Source organism: Engystomops pustulosus, chromosome 2, assembly GCF_040894005.1.
Source record: "Engystomops pustulosus chromosome 2, aEngPut4.maternal, whole genome shotgun sequence".
NCBI classification, from domain to species: domain Eukaryota; kingdom Metazoa; phylum Chordata; class Amphibia; order Anura; family Leptodactylidae; genus Engystomops; species Engystomops pustulosus.
This window is the reverse complement of record NC_092412.1, coordinates 71,893,479-71,909,763: the sequence shown is the minus strand read 5'-3', so window position 1 is coordinate 71,909,763 and position 16,285 is coordinate 71,893,479. Positions and strand designations below refer to the sequence as shown.

Here is a 16,285-nt window from a genome sequence, read left to right as displayed (position 1 = left end):
GACAGGGGGCTGGCTATATACTGAGGGATATGGGCTGGCAGGCTATATACTGGGGGACAGGTGCTGGCTATATACTATGGGGCAGGGTCCGGCAGGCTATATACTATGGGACAGGGTCCGGCAGGCTATATACTGGGGGGGTCTGTGACCAATGCATTTCCCACCCACGGCTTATACGCGAGTCAATAGGTTTTCCCAGATTTTTGTGGTAAAATTAGGGGCCTCGGCTTATACTTGTATGTATATTCAGCTGCAGCTTTTCACTAGCAAATCTTTCTGGTTGCATTTTAATTTGGCCATAAATCTGCTTAAAAGGCTTAAAAAAAGATCAGAAAGACTAGTTCAAAAAACCCAAGGTTTTCAGAAAATCTGTCAGATGGATTTTCTGCCGTATTTTGTAGCTTGTTATGTAGTGCAGACACGCAAACTGTGAAGATAGACAAACCTAAGTGTTTTTAATTATATCCAAAAGAAAGATGTTTTAAGCAAAGAATACTTGCGTATCTTTGCATCATTTTTTATATTTTGAAATGTGATACTGGGGCAAAGCAGTCAATGTTCTCATAGTTCCAGAATACCCCTTTAGGACATCTACTATTTAATGCAGTTACATGGTTTCATTTGGTATTATAGACCTTACCCATAGGCAACCCCTTAAGGACCAAGCCCTTTTTTGTTTTGGCATCTTTATTTTTCACTCCCCTCCTTTAAAAATCTAAAACTTTTTTTATTTTTCCATGTAAAGAGCTCTGTAATGGCTTGTTTTCTGCGTAACAAATTGCACTTCATAGTGATGGTATTTAATATTCTATGCTGTGTACTGGAAAGCGGGAAAAATAATTCTGAATGCAGTGAAAACTATGAAAAAACACATTTGCGCCATTTCTTGTGGGCTTTGATTTTACGGATTTCACTGAGCGCCCCAAATTACATGTCTACTTCATTCATTGGGTCCGTACGATCACAGGGATAACAAATTTGTATAGGTTTTATAATGTTTTCATACATTTACACAAATTAAAACCTCCTGTACAAAAACAAAACTCTTCATTTTGCCGTCTTCTGTCTTCAGACTCCCAGGGTACTTTAACCCTAGGTTGTCTGATTGATCCTACCATATACTGCCATACTACAGTATGGCAGTATAAGTGGATTTTGCACACCATCTATTATAATGTGCAAATCGCACATTGTAATAGATGGCCTTGATCATGATGGCCTCGGATCTTTGTGTGACCCGAGGCTGTCATGGCAACGGTTCGCTCGGAACCAAGATGGCGGTGCCCACACTCCACTCGCTCGTTAATACCGCCGGCAGCTTTGGCAGCGGCGATCAAAGGGTTGACACCCACGATCGGTGCTAGCACCATTTGCGGGTGTTGGCGACGGGTGCTTGCTTCATTTTGAAGCAAACGTCCGGTGAGTATGAAGAGGGTTTAGCCTTTGAGCCCTCTTCATACTCCCCCATGCGGAACAAGACATAAGGGTACATCTTATTACTCCTTCATTTTCAGGGAGCTTTCACATGTGGTGTTAATGCAAGCATTTTGAAATGCATTACAACAGCTGAGAGGAGTAGATTTGCCTGATTTACATTGCTGTTAACATTGTGTTTTACAGAATGCATGCATTATCACAATGTAATTGCAAAATCTCCTCTTCTTTACTTTTGCAATGCGTTTCAAAATGCATGCGTTGCCATGTGTGAATGCACCCTCAAAAGAAGCATGTCAGGACATTAAACCACCCGTTGGTCCTGTTTAATTTTTAGTTTGCAGTGACACATAATGCTTTGATTCCGTTTAGGAGTGCAATGAAAGCACATAGCGGTATGCCATGGCCTGATCACATGGGTTTCCCAGAATGCATATGCGATCGGTAACCAGTACCTGGTGTCTTGATTTTAAACAATACAAGACACCAGGTGCTAAATACCAATCACATGTGTTTCCATAAAAAACACATATGCGATCTGAGCGTGACCTCCAACCCCCCCCCCCCCCCCCCCCCGTGCGCGTTCATTGCACTTTTAAACGTAAACTGCAAAGTGCTACATGTGACCCCACCATTAGGCATTTGGGAAATACACCTACAAACTTAAAGGGAACTTATCACCAGGTTCCTCATTTTCACTAAAGACAAGTTGCAGAAACCCATCACACCTGCAGTGCAAATCTGCCTTTCTGCTTTCTCTAAGCATTTGCATTACAATATAATTGTTGTGTTATAACTTACCTTGCACCCTGACAGAATCCTCTGTGTAGTCCTAGGGGTTGGGCTTTGGTTTGGCTGCATTTAGTAACATGTGACTTGTCTGTGCTTTAGTCTCCTCAGCCCTATACAGCTCATCCCTCTCCCACTGATATCAGCTCTCCAGGCTGTGAGCTCTGTGAAGGAGCAGGAGTATCTGTAGTTTAGTGGTAGAGCTGAAATTGTATGTAAGTCGGAACTGGTATATTCTATAAATGTACCTGCGGACAAAGAAATTTTTTTCTGTTACAATTTGATTTTCTAAATTTTGTGCTATCATGGGAACAAGGATTATCGATAAAACTTCATTACAGACACCTTACTGATCATTGCCTGTAAATAAAATAAAGTAGAGAGCTTCACCAGAGGTTAGTGGTCAGAGGTCCATGTGTAAGTTGGGGACCGCCTGTATCTGGTGCCTGGTTGAATTCTACGCCAGGTGCTGCCCAATATGCAGGGCGCTGTGCTCATGTGGCGTGAAGCTTTTATAAGTGACAACTCCTGCCCATGCTCCAGGAGTTGTGACTTTTCCATTGTTTTTTACTTTAGAAAACTGGCATACTACCTATGATAAATTTCCGCCTTTGAGACAAATTTCAAGTGGCTTATTAATTGTTCTAGATATAAAAAGTAACTCCAGATTTCTAAGATTATACATTGTTCTCTGAACAGGCCTTTGAAAATACATTAAAGTCTTGGGAAGATAAACAGAAGTATGACACCTGTAAGCCTATCCTTCGCCAGCACCTGTACTCAGTGGACTTGGCTTCAGAAGAAGAGGTTACACTCATAAATCTCTGCTCACAGGCTGCCGAAGAGCTCATTTCAAGGTAGGCTCCATCTACTGGATTAAGTTCTAGATTTAAAACAATGCAAGACACCAGGTTCTGGTTACCGACCGCCTTGGTTTCCATAGAAATGTATATGCGTGTGTATCTTCCTCAGCCCTTCCCCGAACACTAGCACAGCGTTTTTAAGTGCAGTGCTAGCGATCCTTGACTGCACCCTAAACGTTTTAATTGGAAAATGTCAGTACAATAACTTAAAGGTAAATCTATATAATACATTATATAATAATAATAATAAACCAACTTTTATCTTTGGCTCAGTTTTGGCTTTTTAGGCAGTGTAACAAGTTATGGCATTTGGGCGAGAATATGCCCTATAAGGTAATATACATGAGCAGGGGAAGAGTACGTGTCTGTACAAATACTGTAGTAACTTGGATAATGCATGTTTAGCTGAATGTGAATGTCTGCAAACGTTATTTGCTGTATTCTCTATCATCTGTTTCTAAGGAAATCTGTCACATTCACTGGTAGCACACATGCATACAGTATCCGTAAGACAATGAGGAACTCTAGTGGAGATTGTTGGTATTGCCATTTGATAGTAAACTAAGCTTTAAATACTATTTATTTCATAAGGTGCTGATTTTTTTTTTTACATTTAACAAGTTTGTTTTATTACTGTTATAATTCCAACAAGTTCATCTGTTTCCATGAATTATTTTGTTGATTTTCTTTCTTTTTTTACAATTTTTTTTTAGGATATGCACAGCTGGACATATTAGCCAAAATGATGGCTGCCATTATTTTCATTGAACAACATATTCTAAATAAGGACAATATATTTTTCCAAAGCTAATGATGCTAAACAAAATGAAACATTCTGTTAATCCAAGTCCACAACTTATTGTAATGTCAGTAGATGAAGATCTGCAAACCATTACAACTAAACTATTTTTTTCTTCCCAGAATATGTGAAGCTGCAAAAACCTATGCTTTACTGGAGCAAGAGCTGGCACATGCAGTGAATGCCTGCTCACATGCACTAAACAAAGCAAATCCCAGGTTTCCTGAGGTAGGTCACTAGAGGTTATAGTCTGATTTGTATCTTATGGTCCATAGTTTCAACTTCCAAAATGTGTCCCCATATATTTATAAATGTTCAGTTACACCACTGTATTGATGTGGTTCCTATGGATTGGGTTAGCTCCCCCAGTCTGCAATAAGGCATCACTGTTTTCTTTAACTCGTGACATTTCGGCTTAGTAATCCTGTCCTAGATCTTGTAACAAGTATTTGCCTCTGTATCTATATGTTAAACACCAATGCCTGTAGCACATATGGAAATTAGTGGAATGGTTAGGCTCTGGTAGGCAGTACAGCAGACCTTTTCTTATCGGATTCCAGGTACAGCAGTAATTTGCTTATCAGAACCTAACCATTCCACTCACTTTGTATCTGCTAGCTGCATTAGAGCCATATACAAGGTTAGAGGAAAATGCATGTTCTAAATCTAAGCAATACCCACATTTAAAGTGGTTGTTCACTTTGAACATTCCTTTACATGAACTCTAAACCTTCTCTTAAAGGAAACCTACCACTTCTGAAGGTAGGTATGAGATGTAAACACCGGGCACCAGCTCAGGGTGAGCTGGTGCCGGAGCTTACATTAGCTAGTGTTTTAAACCGCTATATCGCGGTTTAAACACATTTTGATTTACAGCCCTGAGGTAGCTTCGGCGCTGCGTGCGCGCGTGACGCCTCCGGCACTTTCTATGGAGGTGCGCGCGGGCACGGCTGTGCGCAGCGCCGAAGCTACCTCGGGGATGTAAATCAAAAAGTGTTTAAACCGCGATATAGCGGTTTAAAACACTAGCTAATGTAAGCTGGTGCCCGGTGTTTACATCTCATACCTACCATCAGAAGTGGTAGGTTTCCTTTAATGAAAGCCGCTATCACATTTGACCTTATTTTTCCCACAAAGCTGTTTTAAACTAATGTTGTTGTACATTTCTAATTCTAGAATCTCACTAGGAACACTGCTATAGAGGTAGCAGTGAATGTGAAGGCTTTGCACAATGAGACTGAATCTCTCTTGGTTGGGAGAGTCCCACTGGTAAGAGATTGGAAATACAACCAATAGTTACTAGGAACCTAGGCACTCTTTTACAATCTTATCCTGTATATGATTTTGTGAAACTGCTCATACTATATAGTAGAAAGATTTAACCATACATTTTTTTAAATGTTCTTTAATCATTCTAAGCTCTCCGAGGACTAATGTAATGGGAGTCCCGATGTAATTCAAAGCTAGCCTTCACTTCACCCATCTTCACCACTCAAGTGTAGTAACATTATACTGAATATAGAAAAAGAAAGAACAATCAGGAATTAATCCACCATAATCAAAAAATATTTCATAGCCCCATTTAATAAAACATGTGCCATTCCCCCCAGTGCTGCAAAATATAGAACATCTTATATAATTGTCCAGACTTATGACGTGGCCTCTCTGCTTTGTATGCAGATGGGGAGGAGTGAGGGTGCTCACTCCCCCTACCACCTCTACCTGGCCCTCTGTTACACCCGGGATCGGCCATGGTGAGCACACAACCATATGAATGTAGTCTTGGTGTGGCAAGACTGGTCATGAAGTGCTGGGTTACTGATAACTCATTTGACCATCTTTTACACCCGGGATCCAGCCTTGGCGAGCACACAGCTATATGAATGTAGTCTAAGGCTACATTCACACGACCATTAGGAAACGTATATATGGCCGCAAGCTTGCGGTCGTAAATACGTTCCCCATAGGCCGTCAATGGGCGCACAGAGTGGTACGGTGCGGCACTGTACCGCTCCGTACACTGAGAAAAGATAGGACATGTCCCATCTTTCCCTGTGTTATGGCACCGTGCACGATGCATCACAATAGAGAGGGGAGGGGTCACCACTCCTCCTCTCCATTGTAGTGAACGTATGCCCGCCGAGCTACGGGCATATGTTAATGTGAATGTAGACTTAGTGTGGTAAAACTGGTCATAAAGTGATGGGTTACTGATAAATTATCTCTTATTAGAAGAGAATACCACTTAAGATCAGTTGTACATCTTTTTGCAAATTTTTCATGATTTTTTTTTTTCTTTGGTTTTGCAGCAGCTGGAAGCCAATCATGAAGAGCTTTTGTCCAATGCACTGCATGACGTGGAAGTAGAGTTGACTAAGCTAGCGGAGATTCCTTGGCTTTACTATGTCTTACAGCCCGATGAGGAGGAGGTACATATGATATTATTTCGCAAGAGCCCATAAAGGATTACTTTTGAGACATTTAGATTGTAAAAATGGCGTATGTATACAGTGTTGTACCTCATGAACACGACCGTATTTGGGCGCACAAATTGTGGCTAATTCACAGACTCCATACAGCAAGTGCGTAACCGCAGCGGGACTGTGCGGAAACACAAACATCCCACAGCCACTTGTTTGCGGCCTGTATTGTACACATGTTTGTGTGCATGAGGCCTTACTATAATGTGGAATATCAGCCCTACTTGCTTTCCTAATTGTAGTATTTTATTACAAACAGGATCCTCCAATGGAATATACAAAAAGGAACAGTAGAAGCACAGTATTTCGTATAGTGCCAAAGTTTAAAAAGGAAAAAGCTCAGAAGCATAAGACAAGCCCACAGCCTGGTACGTTTCGGCCAGTCTCAGTAGTGTTTGGCAGATGGCACACTGGGTTTATGTTGTCTTCTCCATTTTACATTGTTGTTTGATGAAACACAAACAATTGTGGTTTGTGATAATATCATACCCTTTAATACGCATGTGTAATATGCTTATTTAACATTAGAAAAGCTGTGCTGTATTATATCGTTTATTGTATTAAATATCTTGATTTCTTCATGCCTGCAATTTTTGTGAAATCCATAAAGAACTTCCATTCAGGTTTTGTAGGTAAACCCCTAGCAGTTTGAATTATGTGTAACTTTACTTGTCAGTTTGTAGATTTACGGTAATATAAGTTCTGGCTGCATATTAGGATTTGGATTTACTTTACATTCTTAGTGGTTTACAGTATTAGTGGATATTAAATGGATAAAAGTGGTTGATAAAACAACTGCTACTTGGTGATATTAAAGTGGCTTCTTCTATACAGAAGATATACAGTATATATGCATTGGTGACATGGTACTTCCCTTTAAGGAGCACTGTACAACAAGAGAGCAGACACCTGTACTGTTCTCCTTATTACAATGGTGAGGAGAAGTCCACCTTATAGTTACTCCTCTCCTCTTATATACTCTTCCCCTGGCTCTCCATTCATAGTTTTCATTCTGTTCCACTCTTGGTAGCAATCCCAGTGAGGTAACGTGCAGTCTATTAGATTTCCCTTTGTTTTTCCTGTTCTATTGTGTTATCAGTCCTTGGCACCTCTTCTCAGAAGCCTTGCAGGACCAAGCTTATTGAGACCTCAGTAAGGAAAATGGTTTGCCTATCTGATACATTCCATGTGACAAGTTTTGTTTTCTTTATTCTTATTTCCAAATGTTTTGTTTAGATAAATTTCATTTTAAGAAGACGATCTGTGAATATTGTTGGCACTGATTATACTGTGTGAGTAGAGAGAGGATCCATGAACTATAATAAAACATCAGAAAATTATAAAATATGTCCTATAAAGGATCAAATTATTATTTGCAATAATACTCTCCCTCTCCTATTTTATGTAGGACTAAGTTTATTTTCAACTTGTCATATTGGTTCAAAGTGTAGATATTTTTCCAAAAACAATAGTCCCTGGACCTCCTCAACCCAGTCTACCCAGTTTTATACAACTTCCCAGCTACTCTACTCTGCTATATTATCTTGATACTGTATGTTCTGTTAATGGCAGAAATGTACATATATACTCAATATTATAATATTTATTCAGATTATGTATTCGAGTATACTGATTTCCCTCCATGTGTATCACAGGTACTATAAGGAGTGCTGTCACAACCTGCCATTTGCTTTACAGATGGTGCTTGTAGAGGTTCCTTCCTTGTAATGGAAAACACCTTAGACTCTGGAGTTAAATACTAAAGCTTAAGTTTTTACATTTTGTAGAAAATTCACCCTATATAACGATGCAGTCAGATTGTTCCATTCCAGCCCAAGATTTAGAAGTGAATTCAGACAAGTCAATGAACACTTCTCTATTTCAATGGGCAGTGGAAAGTAAATTACTGACTCTGACAAGATCCATCTATTCTTTCCTTGAACCCTTTTGAAATGACCCAATACACAGAAGACCATAATGCCAAAAGTGACAATTTTCTTTCTTCACTACAATTCTACGCTAATACTTCTCTCTGCTCATACCAGTAATACTTGTATGGATAAAGTATGTTATGCACTTGAGTTCCATACTGGAACCCACTCACTGAGTTTGTATAAGACTGTTCTTACAGTAGAGATTTACAGCAAAAATATGTACCTTGCACCACTGATCCTAACCTGTAGAGCAAATTCTTTGTTGTTCACGGATGGTTTACTATTAGTTGACAACTTTTCTGTATTGAGAAATGAAGCTGAAAGCACGGCTGCAAAGCAACAAACCCAGTCCCTTGTACAGACATTTGTTTGAGTTACTGTCGATTTTAACCTGCATGCACTAGAGATCAAACCATTAGGTCTGTTGATACCTTTTCTCTTTTCCCTTTGCTAGCACTGCATTTCTGTTTTCCACTCTTTGGCCTAACCTATGCTTGTTATGCATTTGTGCATGTTAAAAATAAAGGGGGTTTTGCTCTTAACTTTGTTAGTTCAAAAATGGGGCACCGATGAAGTTGCAGCTTGGCTGGATCTGCTCAATTTGGGAGAGTACAAAGAAATCTTCATCCGTCATGACATCCGAGGTTCAGAGCTAGTGCATCTGGAAAGGCGGGATCTTAAGGTATTTCCTTTGTGCTACTTTTTCCGCTCTTAAGATTTTTTCCTTCTTGTGGGAATTCCACCTCTTTCCTTTCCCCTTCTTGTTATGTGCTTGTAGCTTGGCTTAAATGACAATCTCTCTGTAACTAATCTGCACTGTCCTGTGGCCTGCACTCCCTGTGTGTTACACTGCCATTGCAGCCTTCAACATCAGCATAACCGCTACCATGAACACAGCCTTTACAATGGATAATAAATTCATAATTAATCTACAGTATCATTGAAACAATTGGACAATTTTAGCTAAAGTGGGATCAGTGTGGAAGGTGAAAAATCAAGTTAGTGTTTTATTACAGTCTTCACATGTAATGTGGCAATATTTTCCATCCATCAACTAATGCATCCATCATGTTGCGCTATATATTTTATTATTTTATTTATTTTATATTTTATTCATGTTCTTCATCTCGTAATGCTGATACAACTTCTAATCTAGTTTGGTACTGGAATTATTATGTTTCAGATTTTATAAATTTTTCAGAATTTTCAACCCATTGACAAAACAGGACATTATACATATGCACTAATGATACTGGACTCAAGGGAACAATGGCACCCACTAAACGGTGTGGAGCTTCCAAAAAGTTGTGGGGGGACGACGACAAATATTAGAGCAGCCCAATACCCCTATAACTGCAGCAACTTGGTGACACTTTTGACCCCCTAAGCCAGCACAATAGGGAGATAACTCTGTACTGGTCGATGAATAGACAACACAGTCTTATTTTACACCGGGTACATCATGCTGGATGATTTATCTGGAGTAGTTGAGAACTGTGGAGTCGTACGTTAGACCAACTATTATAAAACTGTTGCACAGACTGAGTTTTCTGGCACCCGGGCTAGGCCACATTCCGTGGTCGACCAGAAGAAAACTTCTGGAGTGGGTGGTGCCAGTGTGGTTCATGCATTCTGTAATCTACTACACTGGCTGAATATGGACATGATCCAATCTGAGCTCAATAAAATAAATGTGTACAAGGCTCTTGGTCCAGATGGGTAACACCCCAGAGCCCTTAAAAACTCAGCTCTGTTATTGCTGTGCCGCTGTCTAAAATCTTCAGAGAGTCCCTAATGACTGGTACAGTGCCCAGTGACTGTTGCAAGGTGAATGTGGTGCCAATATTTTTAAAAGGGCTCTAGAACTTCACCAGGCAATTAAAGGCCTGTAAGTTTAACTTCCATTGTGGGGAAAATGTTGGAAGGGTTACTAAAAGAACTATATACTGGAGTATGTGACATCAAATAGTATAATAAGTGACAGCCAGCGAGGGTTTACTAAGGATAGACTAACCTGATCTGCTTCTATGAAGAGGTGAGCAGATGCCTGGATGGAGGAGCAGCTGTGGATATTGTGTTCTTGGATTTTGTACAGGCATTTGACACTGTCCCTCATAGACACTTGATGGGTAAAATAAAGGCTTCTGGTTTGGAAGGAATCATTTGAATTGGAATACTGTCTGAGGGATCGTATCCAGAGAGTTGTGGTCAGCGATACCTTCTCAGAATGGTCACCAGTTACAAGTGGTGTACCCCAGGGTTCTGTGCTTGGCCCACTATTATTTAATTTATTGATTGATGATATAGAGGTAGGAATTAATAGAACTTTGTCTATATCTGCAAATGGCACCAAACTATGTAGGACTTGGACTGAGTGTTTGGTCATCCACTTGGCAAATTAGGTTCAATGTGGATAAATGTAAGGTTATGCACATGGGGGCTAATAAATCACAGGCAACATATGTCCTTAGGGGAGTAAATCTGGGAGAGTCCCTTGTTGAGAAGGACCTGGGGGTACTAGTAGCTCACAGATTTAATAACAGCATTCATTGTTTATCAGCTGCCTCTAAAGCCAGCAAGATCATGTCGTGTATCAAAAGTGCCCTGGACTCTCGCGATAGGGATGTACGGTAATATTACCACTGTATAAGACATTGGTTCGGCCTCAGCTGGAATATACCGTCCAGTTTTGGGCACCAGTCCGTAAAAAGGATGCCCTGGAGCTGAAGAGGGTAGAACGAAGAGCCACAAAAATGATAAGGGGTATGGAGGGTCTCAGTCATGAGGAAAGATTCAAACTAGATTTATTTAGTCTGGAAAAGAGACGACTAAGAGGAACATGATTAATTTATATAAATATATGAATCGGTGGTAAGTTGTTTCATGTTAAATTAAATCAAAAGAAAAGGGGGTGCTGTCTTTGTCTGGAGAATTCACCAAAGACGACAGGGCTATTTTACTACGAGAACTGTCAATCTGTTGAATAGCCTGCCTCAGGCGCTGGTCAGAGCAGGGAGCGAAGAGTTTGAAGATGGGCCAAGATCCCTTTTTACACCTAAATAACATTGATAGTTATGTTATATAGAATTGTTTTCCCTAAATCCCTTCCTCATCCAATCCCTTCCCTTCCTTGGTTGAACCTGATGAACAAGTGTCTTTTTTTTCAACCGTCAGGTGTCTGATATTTTTGTGAAATAGAGTCCATTGATATGGATCCAAAACTTTGACACCAGCTGCAGACCAAGCTGCTTATTGACTAACTTTTATTAATCCTTTTTGTTATAGAAAAATAATGCATTCCCCACATTTTTTTTTTTTTTTTTTACCTTTTTAGGTTAACCGTTCTCACAGTAGTAACAACATAGGCTTAGGCGTATTTGCAGGGTCATTACAATTCTATTCTGAACATAGAAAATCCAAAACACTTTTCAGATCCCACAGTAATAAAAAATTTTTTGCGGTACCATTTTTATGTGTTTTAATTATTTGAACAGTTCTTTTTTTGGGGAGGTGGAGCATTGTTTTTAATTCTATTTATAGGTATAATTATAGGTTTTTTGCTGTGGGCTTAAAGGAAGTGTGGCTTATTATTTATGTGTCCCTGGGGGTATAAATAATAATAGTCTCCTCTCTCCAGCGCTCCAGTTTAGTGCAGTGCAGCCAGTCATTTTTCGCCTCTGTTAGTACGCAGAGGCTAAGCAGTGATGCTGTGGCAATAACTGAGCACCCACTACAGCAGCAGTTGCAGGCTGACATCACAGATGATCTCACAGCTGACTCTCTATATAAACTGAGGCCAGCAGTGATTGGCTTCTCCACCTGAACAGGATGCCAGAGAGAGGTGAGTATATGCTCTTTTGAATTTTAATACTCGCTCAGGACTATTTATATCCTTAAAGGAAACCTACCACTTCGAATGGCCGGTGTAAGCAGTAAATACCGAGCACCAGCTCAAGATGAGCTGGTGCCGGTACTTACTTTCGTTAGTGTTATAAACCGCGGTATCGCGGTTTTAACACTTTTTAAACTCTAGTGCAGAAGAGGCTTCAGCGCTGTGCGCGACCGTGCGCGAGCAACGTCTCCGTCTCCATTTCCTATGTAGGCGCACGCACCATCGTGCGCACGCAGCGCTGAAGCCTCTTCTGCACTGGAGTTTAAAAAGTGTTAAAACCGCGATACCGCGGTTTATAAAACTAACGAAAGTAAGTACCGGCACCAGCTCATCTTGAGCTGGTGCTCGGTATTTACTGCTTACACCGGCCATTCTAAGTGGTAGGTTTCCTTTAATTGAGTTATACCTTTTTGACCCAGGCAGCCTCTTTTTCTGGTGTCCACAACAGGAAGAGATTATACAGCACTTTCCAAACTTGTGTGTTCTTTATTTTCAGAGAGTGTAGGCCCAGTTTACACTTCAGTTATTCCATAATTTATAGTAAGCAAATACAAGGGTCAGAAAGTTATGACTGCCCAAAAACTGAGGAAGCGGAGGGATGGTGAGACACTGTTACAGCCTGTAAAACCAAAGCACAGAAGGACTGTTAGCATAGGTTCAGGCTAATCAGCATAATTTTAAAAGTTGATATTAAACAGAAGATCATGCAAAAAATTACACCTTGTACAGGTTCATACACCACAGTATGAAAAAGGTATTGGCGTCAGAATACGGCAAAATTAAGAAATTATTGATATTTTTTTAATATGAGATTTTTTAAAAAAACTAATTTTAACTGTATTTTTAAGCTTAGGAAACTTAATAAAACCTTTTAAATTAGGTATACTGCTATTATACTACTATACTGCTGTACTTTTGTATACTGTTGACACAAAGTGAAAGCAGTAAAAATAAAAACCCACAAGAAAATGCTGCAAATTTTCACAGTATTTTAAGTACTGACACTAGAAAGTGCCCTATATTATGCAAAAAAGCCCTTTTCACATCTCTGTAAATGGTGGAAAAAATAAAAAGTTATGGATTTTTAAATGTGGGCAGCATAAAAATGGTTGATAGCAGAGAACAAGTTTTTAAAACAGAGGAGGCATAAACAGTTCTATGTTGAGCCGGTTGCTGCAGATCACTATAGATACTTGTTACAGTTGTATGGAGCGAGACTTTGGCTTCTTACTCAATCATAATTAATAATAGCACCTCTTTTATCCTTTAATATTGGATATAGGGCTGGTTCCCATCCCTACTTTCCGATGGGCTGTATACTGTGTGTGAAGACAGAACACACAGCTAAAGCTCAGTCTAGTGGCCATGAGGGGAAAGTCTCTCTATGACAGATAAATGTTTCAATGACAGAACCAAACCTATCACACTTTGAGCTTTTTATTGCAAAAAAATTGCATGGATAATAAAATAACTCCTAAGAAAGTTTATCTTTATATACTCGAGTATAAGCCGACCCAAGTATCAGCCGAGACCCCTAATTTTACCAAAAACTGGGAAAACCTATTGACTCGAGTATAAGCCGAGGTTGTAGTATACAGCTAGCCAGCCCCCGTGTAGTATACAGCTAGCCAGCCCCCCGTGTATCATACAGCTAGCCAGCCCCCCGTGTATCATACAGCTAGCCAGCCCCCCGTGTATCATACAGCTAGCCAGCCCCCCGTGTATCATACAGCTAGCCAGCCCCCCGTGTATCATACAGCTAGCCAGCCCCCCGTGTATCATACAGCTAGCCAGCCCCCCGTGTATCATACAGCTAGCCAGCCCCCCGTGTATCATACAGCTAGCCAGCCCCCCCGTGTATCATACAGCTAGCCAGCCCCCCCGTGTATCATACAGCTAGCCAGCCCCCCCGTGTATCATACAGCTAGCCAGCCCCCCCGTGTATCATACAGCTAGCCAGCCCCCCGGTGTAGCATACAGCTAGCCAGCCCCCCCGTGTAGCATACAGCTAGCCAGCCCCCCCGTGTAGCATACAGCTAGCCAGCCCCCCCGTGTAGCATACAGCTAGCCAGCCCCCCCGTGTAGCATACAGCTAGCCAGCCCCCCCGTGTAGCATACAGCTAGCCAGCCCCCCCGTGTAGCATACAGCTAGCCAGCCCCCCCGTGTAGCATACAGCTAGCCAGCCCCCCCCCCCGTGTAGCATACAGCTAGCCAGCCCCCCCGTGTAGCATACAGCTAGCCAGCCCCCCCCCCGTGTAGCATACAGCTAGCCAGCCCCCCCCGTGTAGCATACAGCTAGCCAGCCCCCCCCCCTGTGTAGCATACAGCTAGCCAGCCCCCCCCCGTGTAGCATACAGCTAGCCAGCCCCCCCCGTGTAGCATACAGCTAGCCAGCCCCCCCCCCGTGTAGCATACAGCTAGCCAGCCCCCCCCCCCCGTGTAGCATACAGCTAGCCAGCCCCCCCCGTGTAGCATACAGCTAGCCAGCCCCCCCCGTGTAGCATACAGCTAGCCAGCCCCCCCCCGTGTAGCATACAGCTAGCCAGCCCCCCCCCCCCGTGTAGCATACAGCTAGCCAGCCCCCCCCCCCCGTGTAGGATACAGCTAGCCAGCCCCCCCCCCCCGTGTAGCATACAGCTAGCCAGCCCCCCCCGTGTAGCATACAGCTAGCCAGCCCCCCCCCGTGTAGCATACAGCTAGCCAGCCCCCCCCGTGTAGCATACAGCTAGCCAGCCCCCCCCCCTGTGTAGCATACAGCTAGCCAGCCCCCCCCGTGTAGCATACAGCTAGCCAGCCCCCCCCGTGTAGCATACAGCTAGCCAGCCCCCCCCCCCGTGTAGCATACAGCTAGCCAGCCCCCCCCGTGTAGCATACAGCTAGCCAGCCCCCCCCCGTGTAGCATACAGCTAGCCAGCCCCCCCCCCCGTGTAGGATACAGCTAGCCAGCCCCCCCCCCCCCGTGTAGCATACAGCTAGCCAGCCCCCCCCGTGTAGCATACAGCTAGCCAGCCCCCCGTGTAGCATACAGCTAGCCAGCCCCCTTACAAGCACATAAAAAACTTAATACTCACCTTTCAGTGTCCCGATCTTCGGTGCGGTTCCCGGTAGCTCCTCTTGTCTCTACTTTCTTCTCTAGCCGGCAGGGTTGCGTCCATGCGATCTGCTGGCGGGCGCACACTATGATGGGGCAGTGTCGCCAACGATCCAGACACCAGAGGGTGAGTATTAAGTTTTTTATTTTTTAATTGATTCGTGTATAAGCCGAGGTGAGTTTTTTCAGCACACTTTTTGTGCTGAAAAACTCTGCCTATACACGAGTATATACGGTATATCCTATGCACCCGACACAGTAGGGAATTCATATAGGCTGGCATTTTTAACGTCTTAAAATCCCCCCCACTGGCGGTCCTGCTCCCATATTCCCTAAGGGGCTACGACCTCTCACTAAATGTGGGTGCAAACTCCAACAGTTCCGACCTATAGGCCAGATCTGAACTGGCAGAGTTTTTTTTTCTGCTATAGTCTCTGACACGCCCTAAGTGGCATGTGGGTCGGAGAAGCCAGAAAACTAGCGGGATCTGTTTCTAATGAAATTGTAGGCATTAGTCATGTACTAGCAGTATTAGAGCTGCATGTGTAATGCTGTCCTTGCCTCTGCTGGTTACACAATTTGGGTTTTTCTTCAGGGAGAATGCAGAATTACTGTTCACAAAATCAAATTGAAATATTGTACCTTGTTTCTTGGTGCCTCAAATTTGTGTGCTTGTATGCTGTTTCTGTAGCTTTGCTGGTATTGTGTGCTACCTTAACCGCTGAAAAGTTTCCACTATACAATAATTTTTTTTGGATAGTCGAATATATTATGTTTCCTTCTTAGCTGGTAGCTGTAGTAGCCGTTTTTAACTTAACTTGTTTTTTTTATAAGCCTTTTGTGACTTTATATTGTTTCATCGAACAGAGTCATATTTCTATCCATTTACTAAGCTTTCATCTCCATTACCCTGCATTGTTCCATCACCTTGACACATATCCATGGACACTGTCTGTTGTGCTGAAGAAATTAATGTTCTATGCAATCTCCAATAATATAATC

General features: G+C 42.2%; 1 protein-coding gene across 6 annotated transcripts in view; it reads left to right on the top strand.

Annotated features, from left to right (window-relative positions):
* DGKH (diacylglycerol kinase eta) overlaps positions 1–16,285 on the top strand; it is a 136,802-nt gene that overhangs the window by 114,442 nt on the left and 6,075 nt on the right. For 5 of the 6 annotated variants that reach the window (XM_072135273.1, XM_072135274.1, XM_072135272.1 and 2 more), the window contains 6 exons: positions 2,923–3,080; positions 4,008–4,113; positions 5,062–5,154; positions 6,195–6,314; positions 6,625–6,733; positions 8,851–8,981. In XM_072135273.1, the coding sequence (XP_071991374.1) occupies positions 2,923–3,080; positions 4,008–4,113; positions 5,062–5,154; positions 6,195–6,314; positions 6,625–6,733; positions 8,851–8,981 (717 nt within the window). The remainder of the gene's footprint in view (positions 1–2,922; positions 3,081–4,007; positions 4,114–5,061; positions 5,155–6,194; positions 6,315–6,624; positions 6,734–8,850; positions 8,982–16,285) is intronic. The other variant, XM_072135276.1, reaches the window with a different exon arrangement.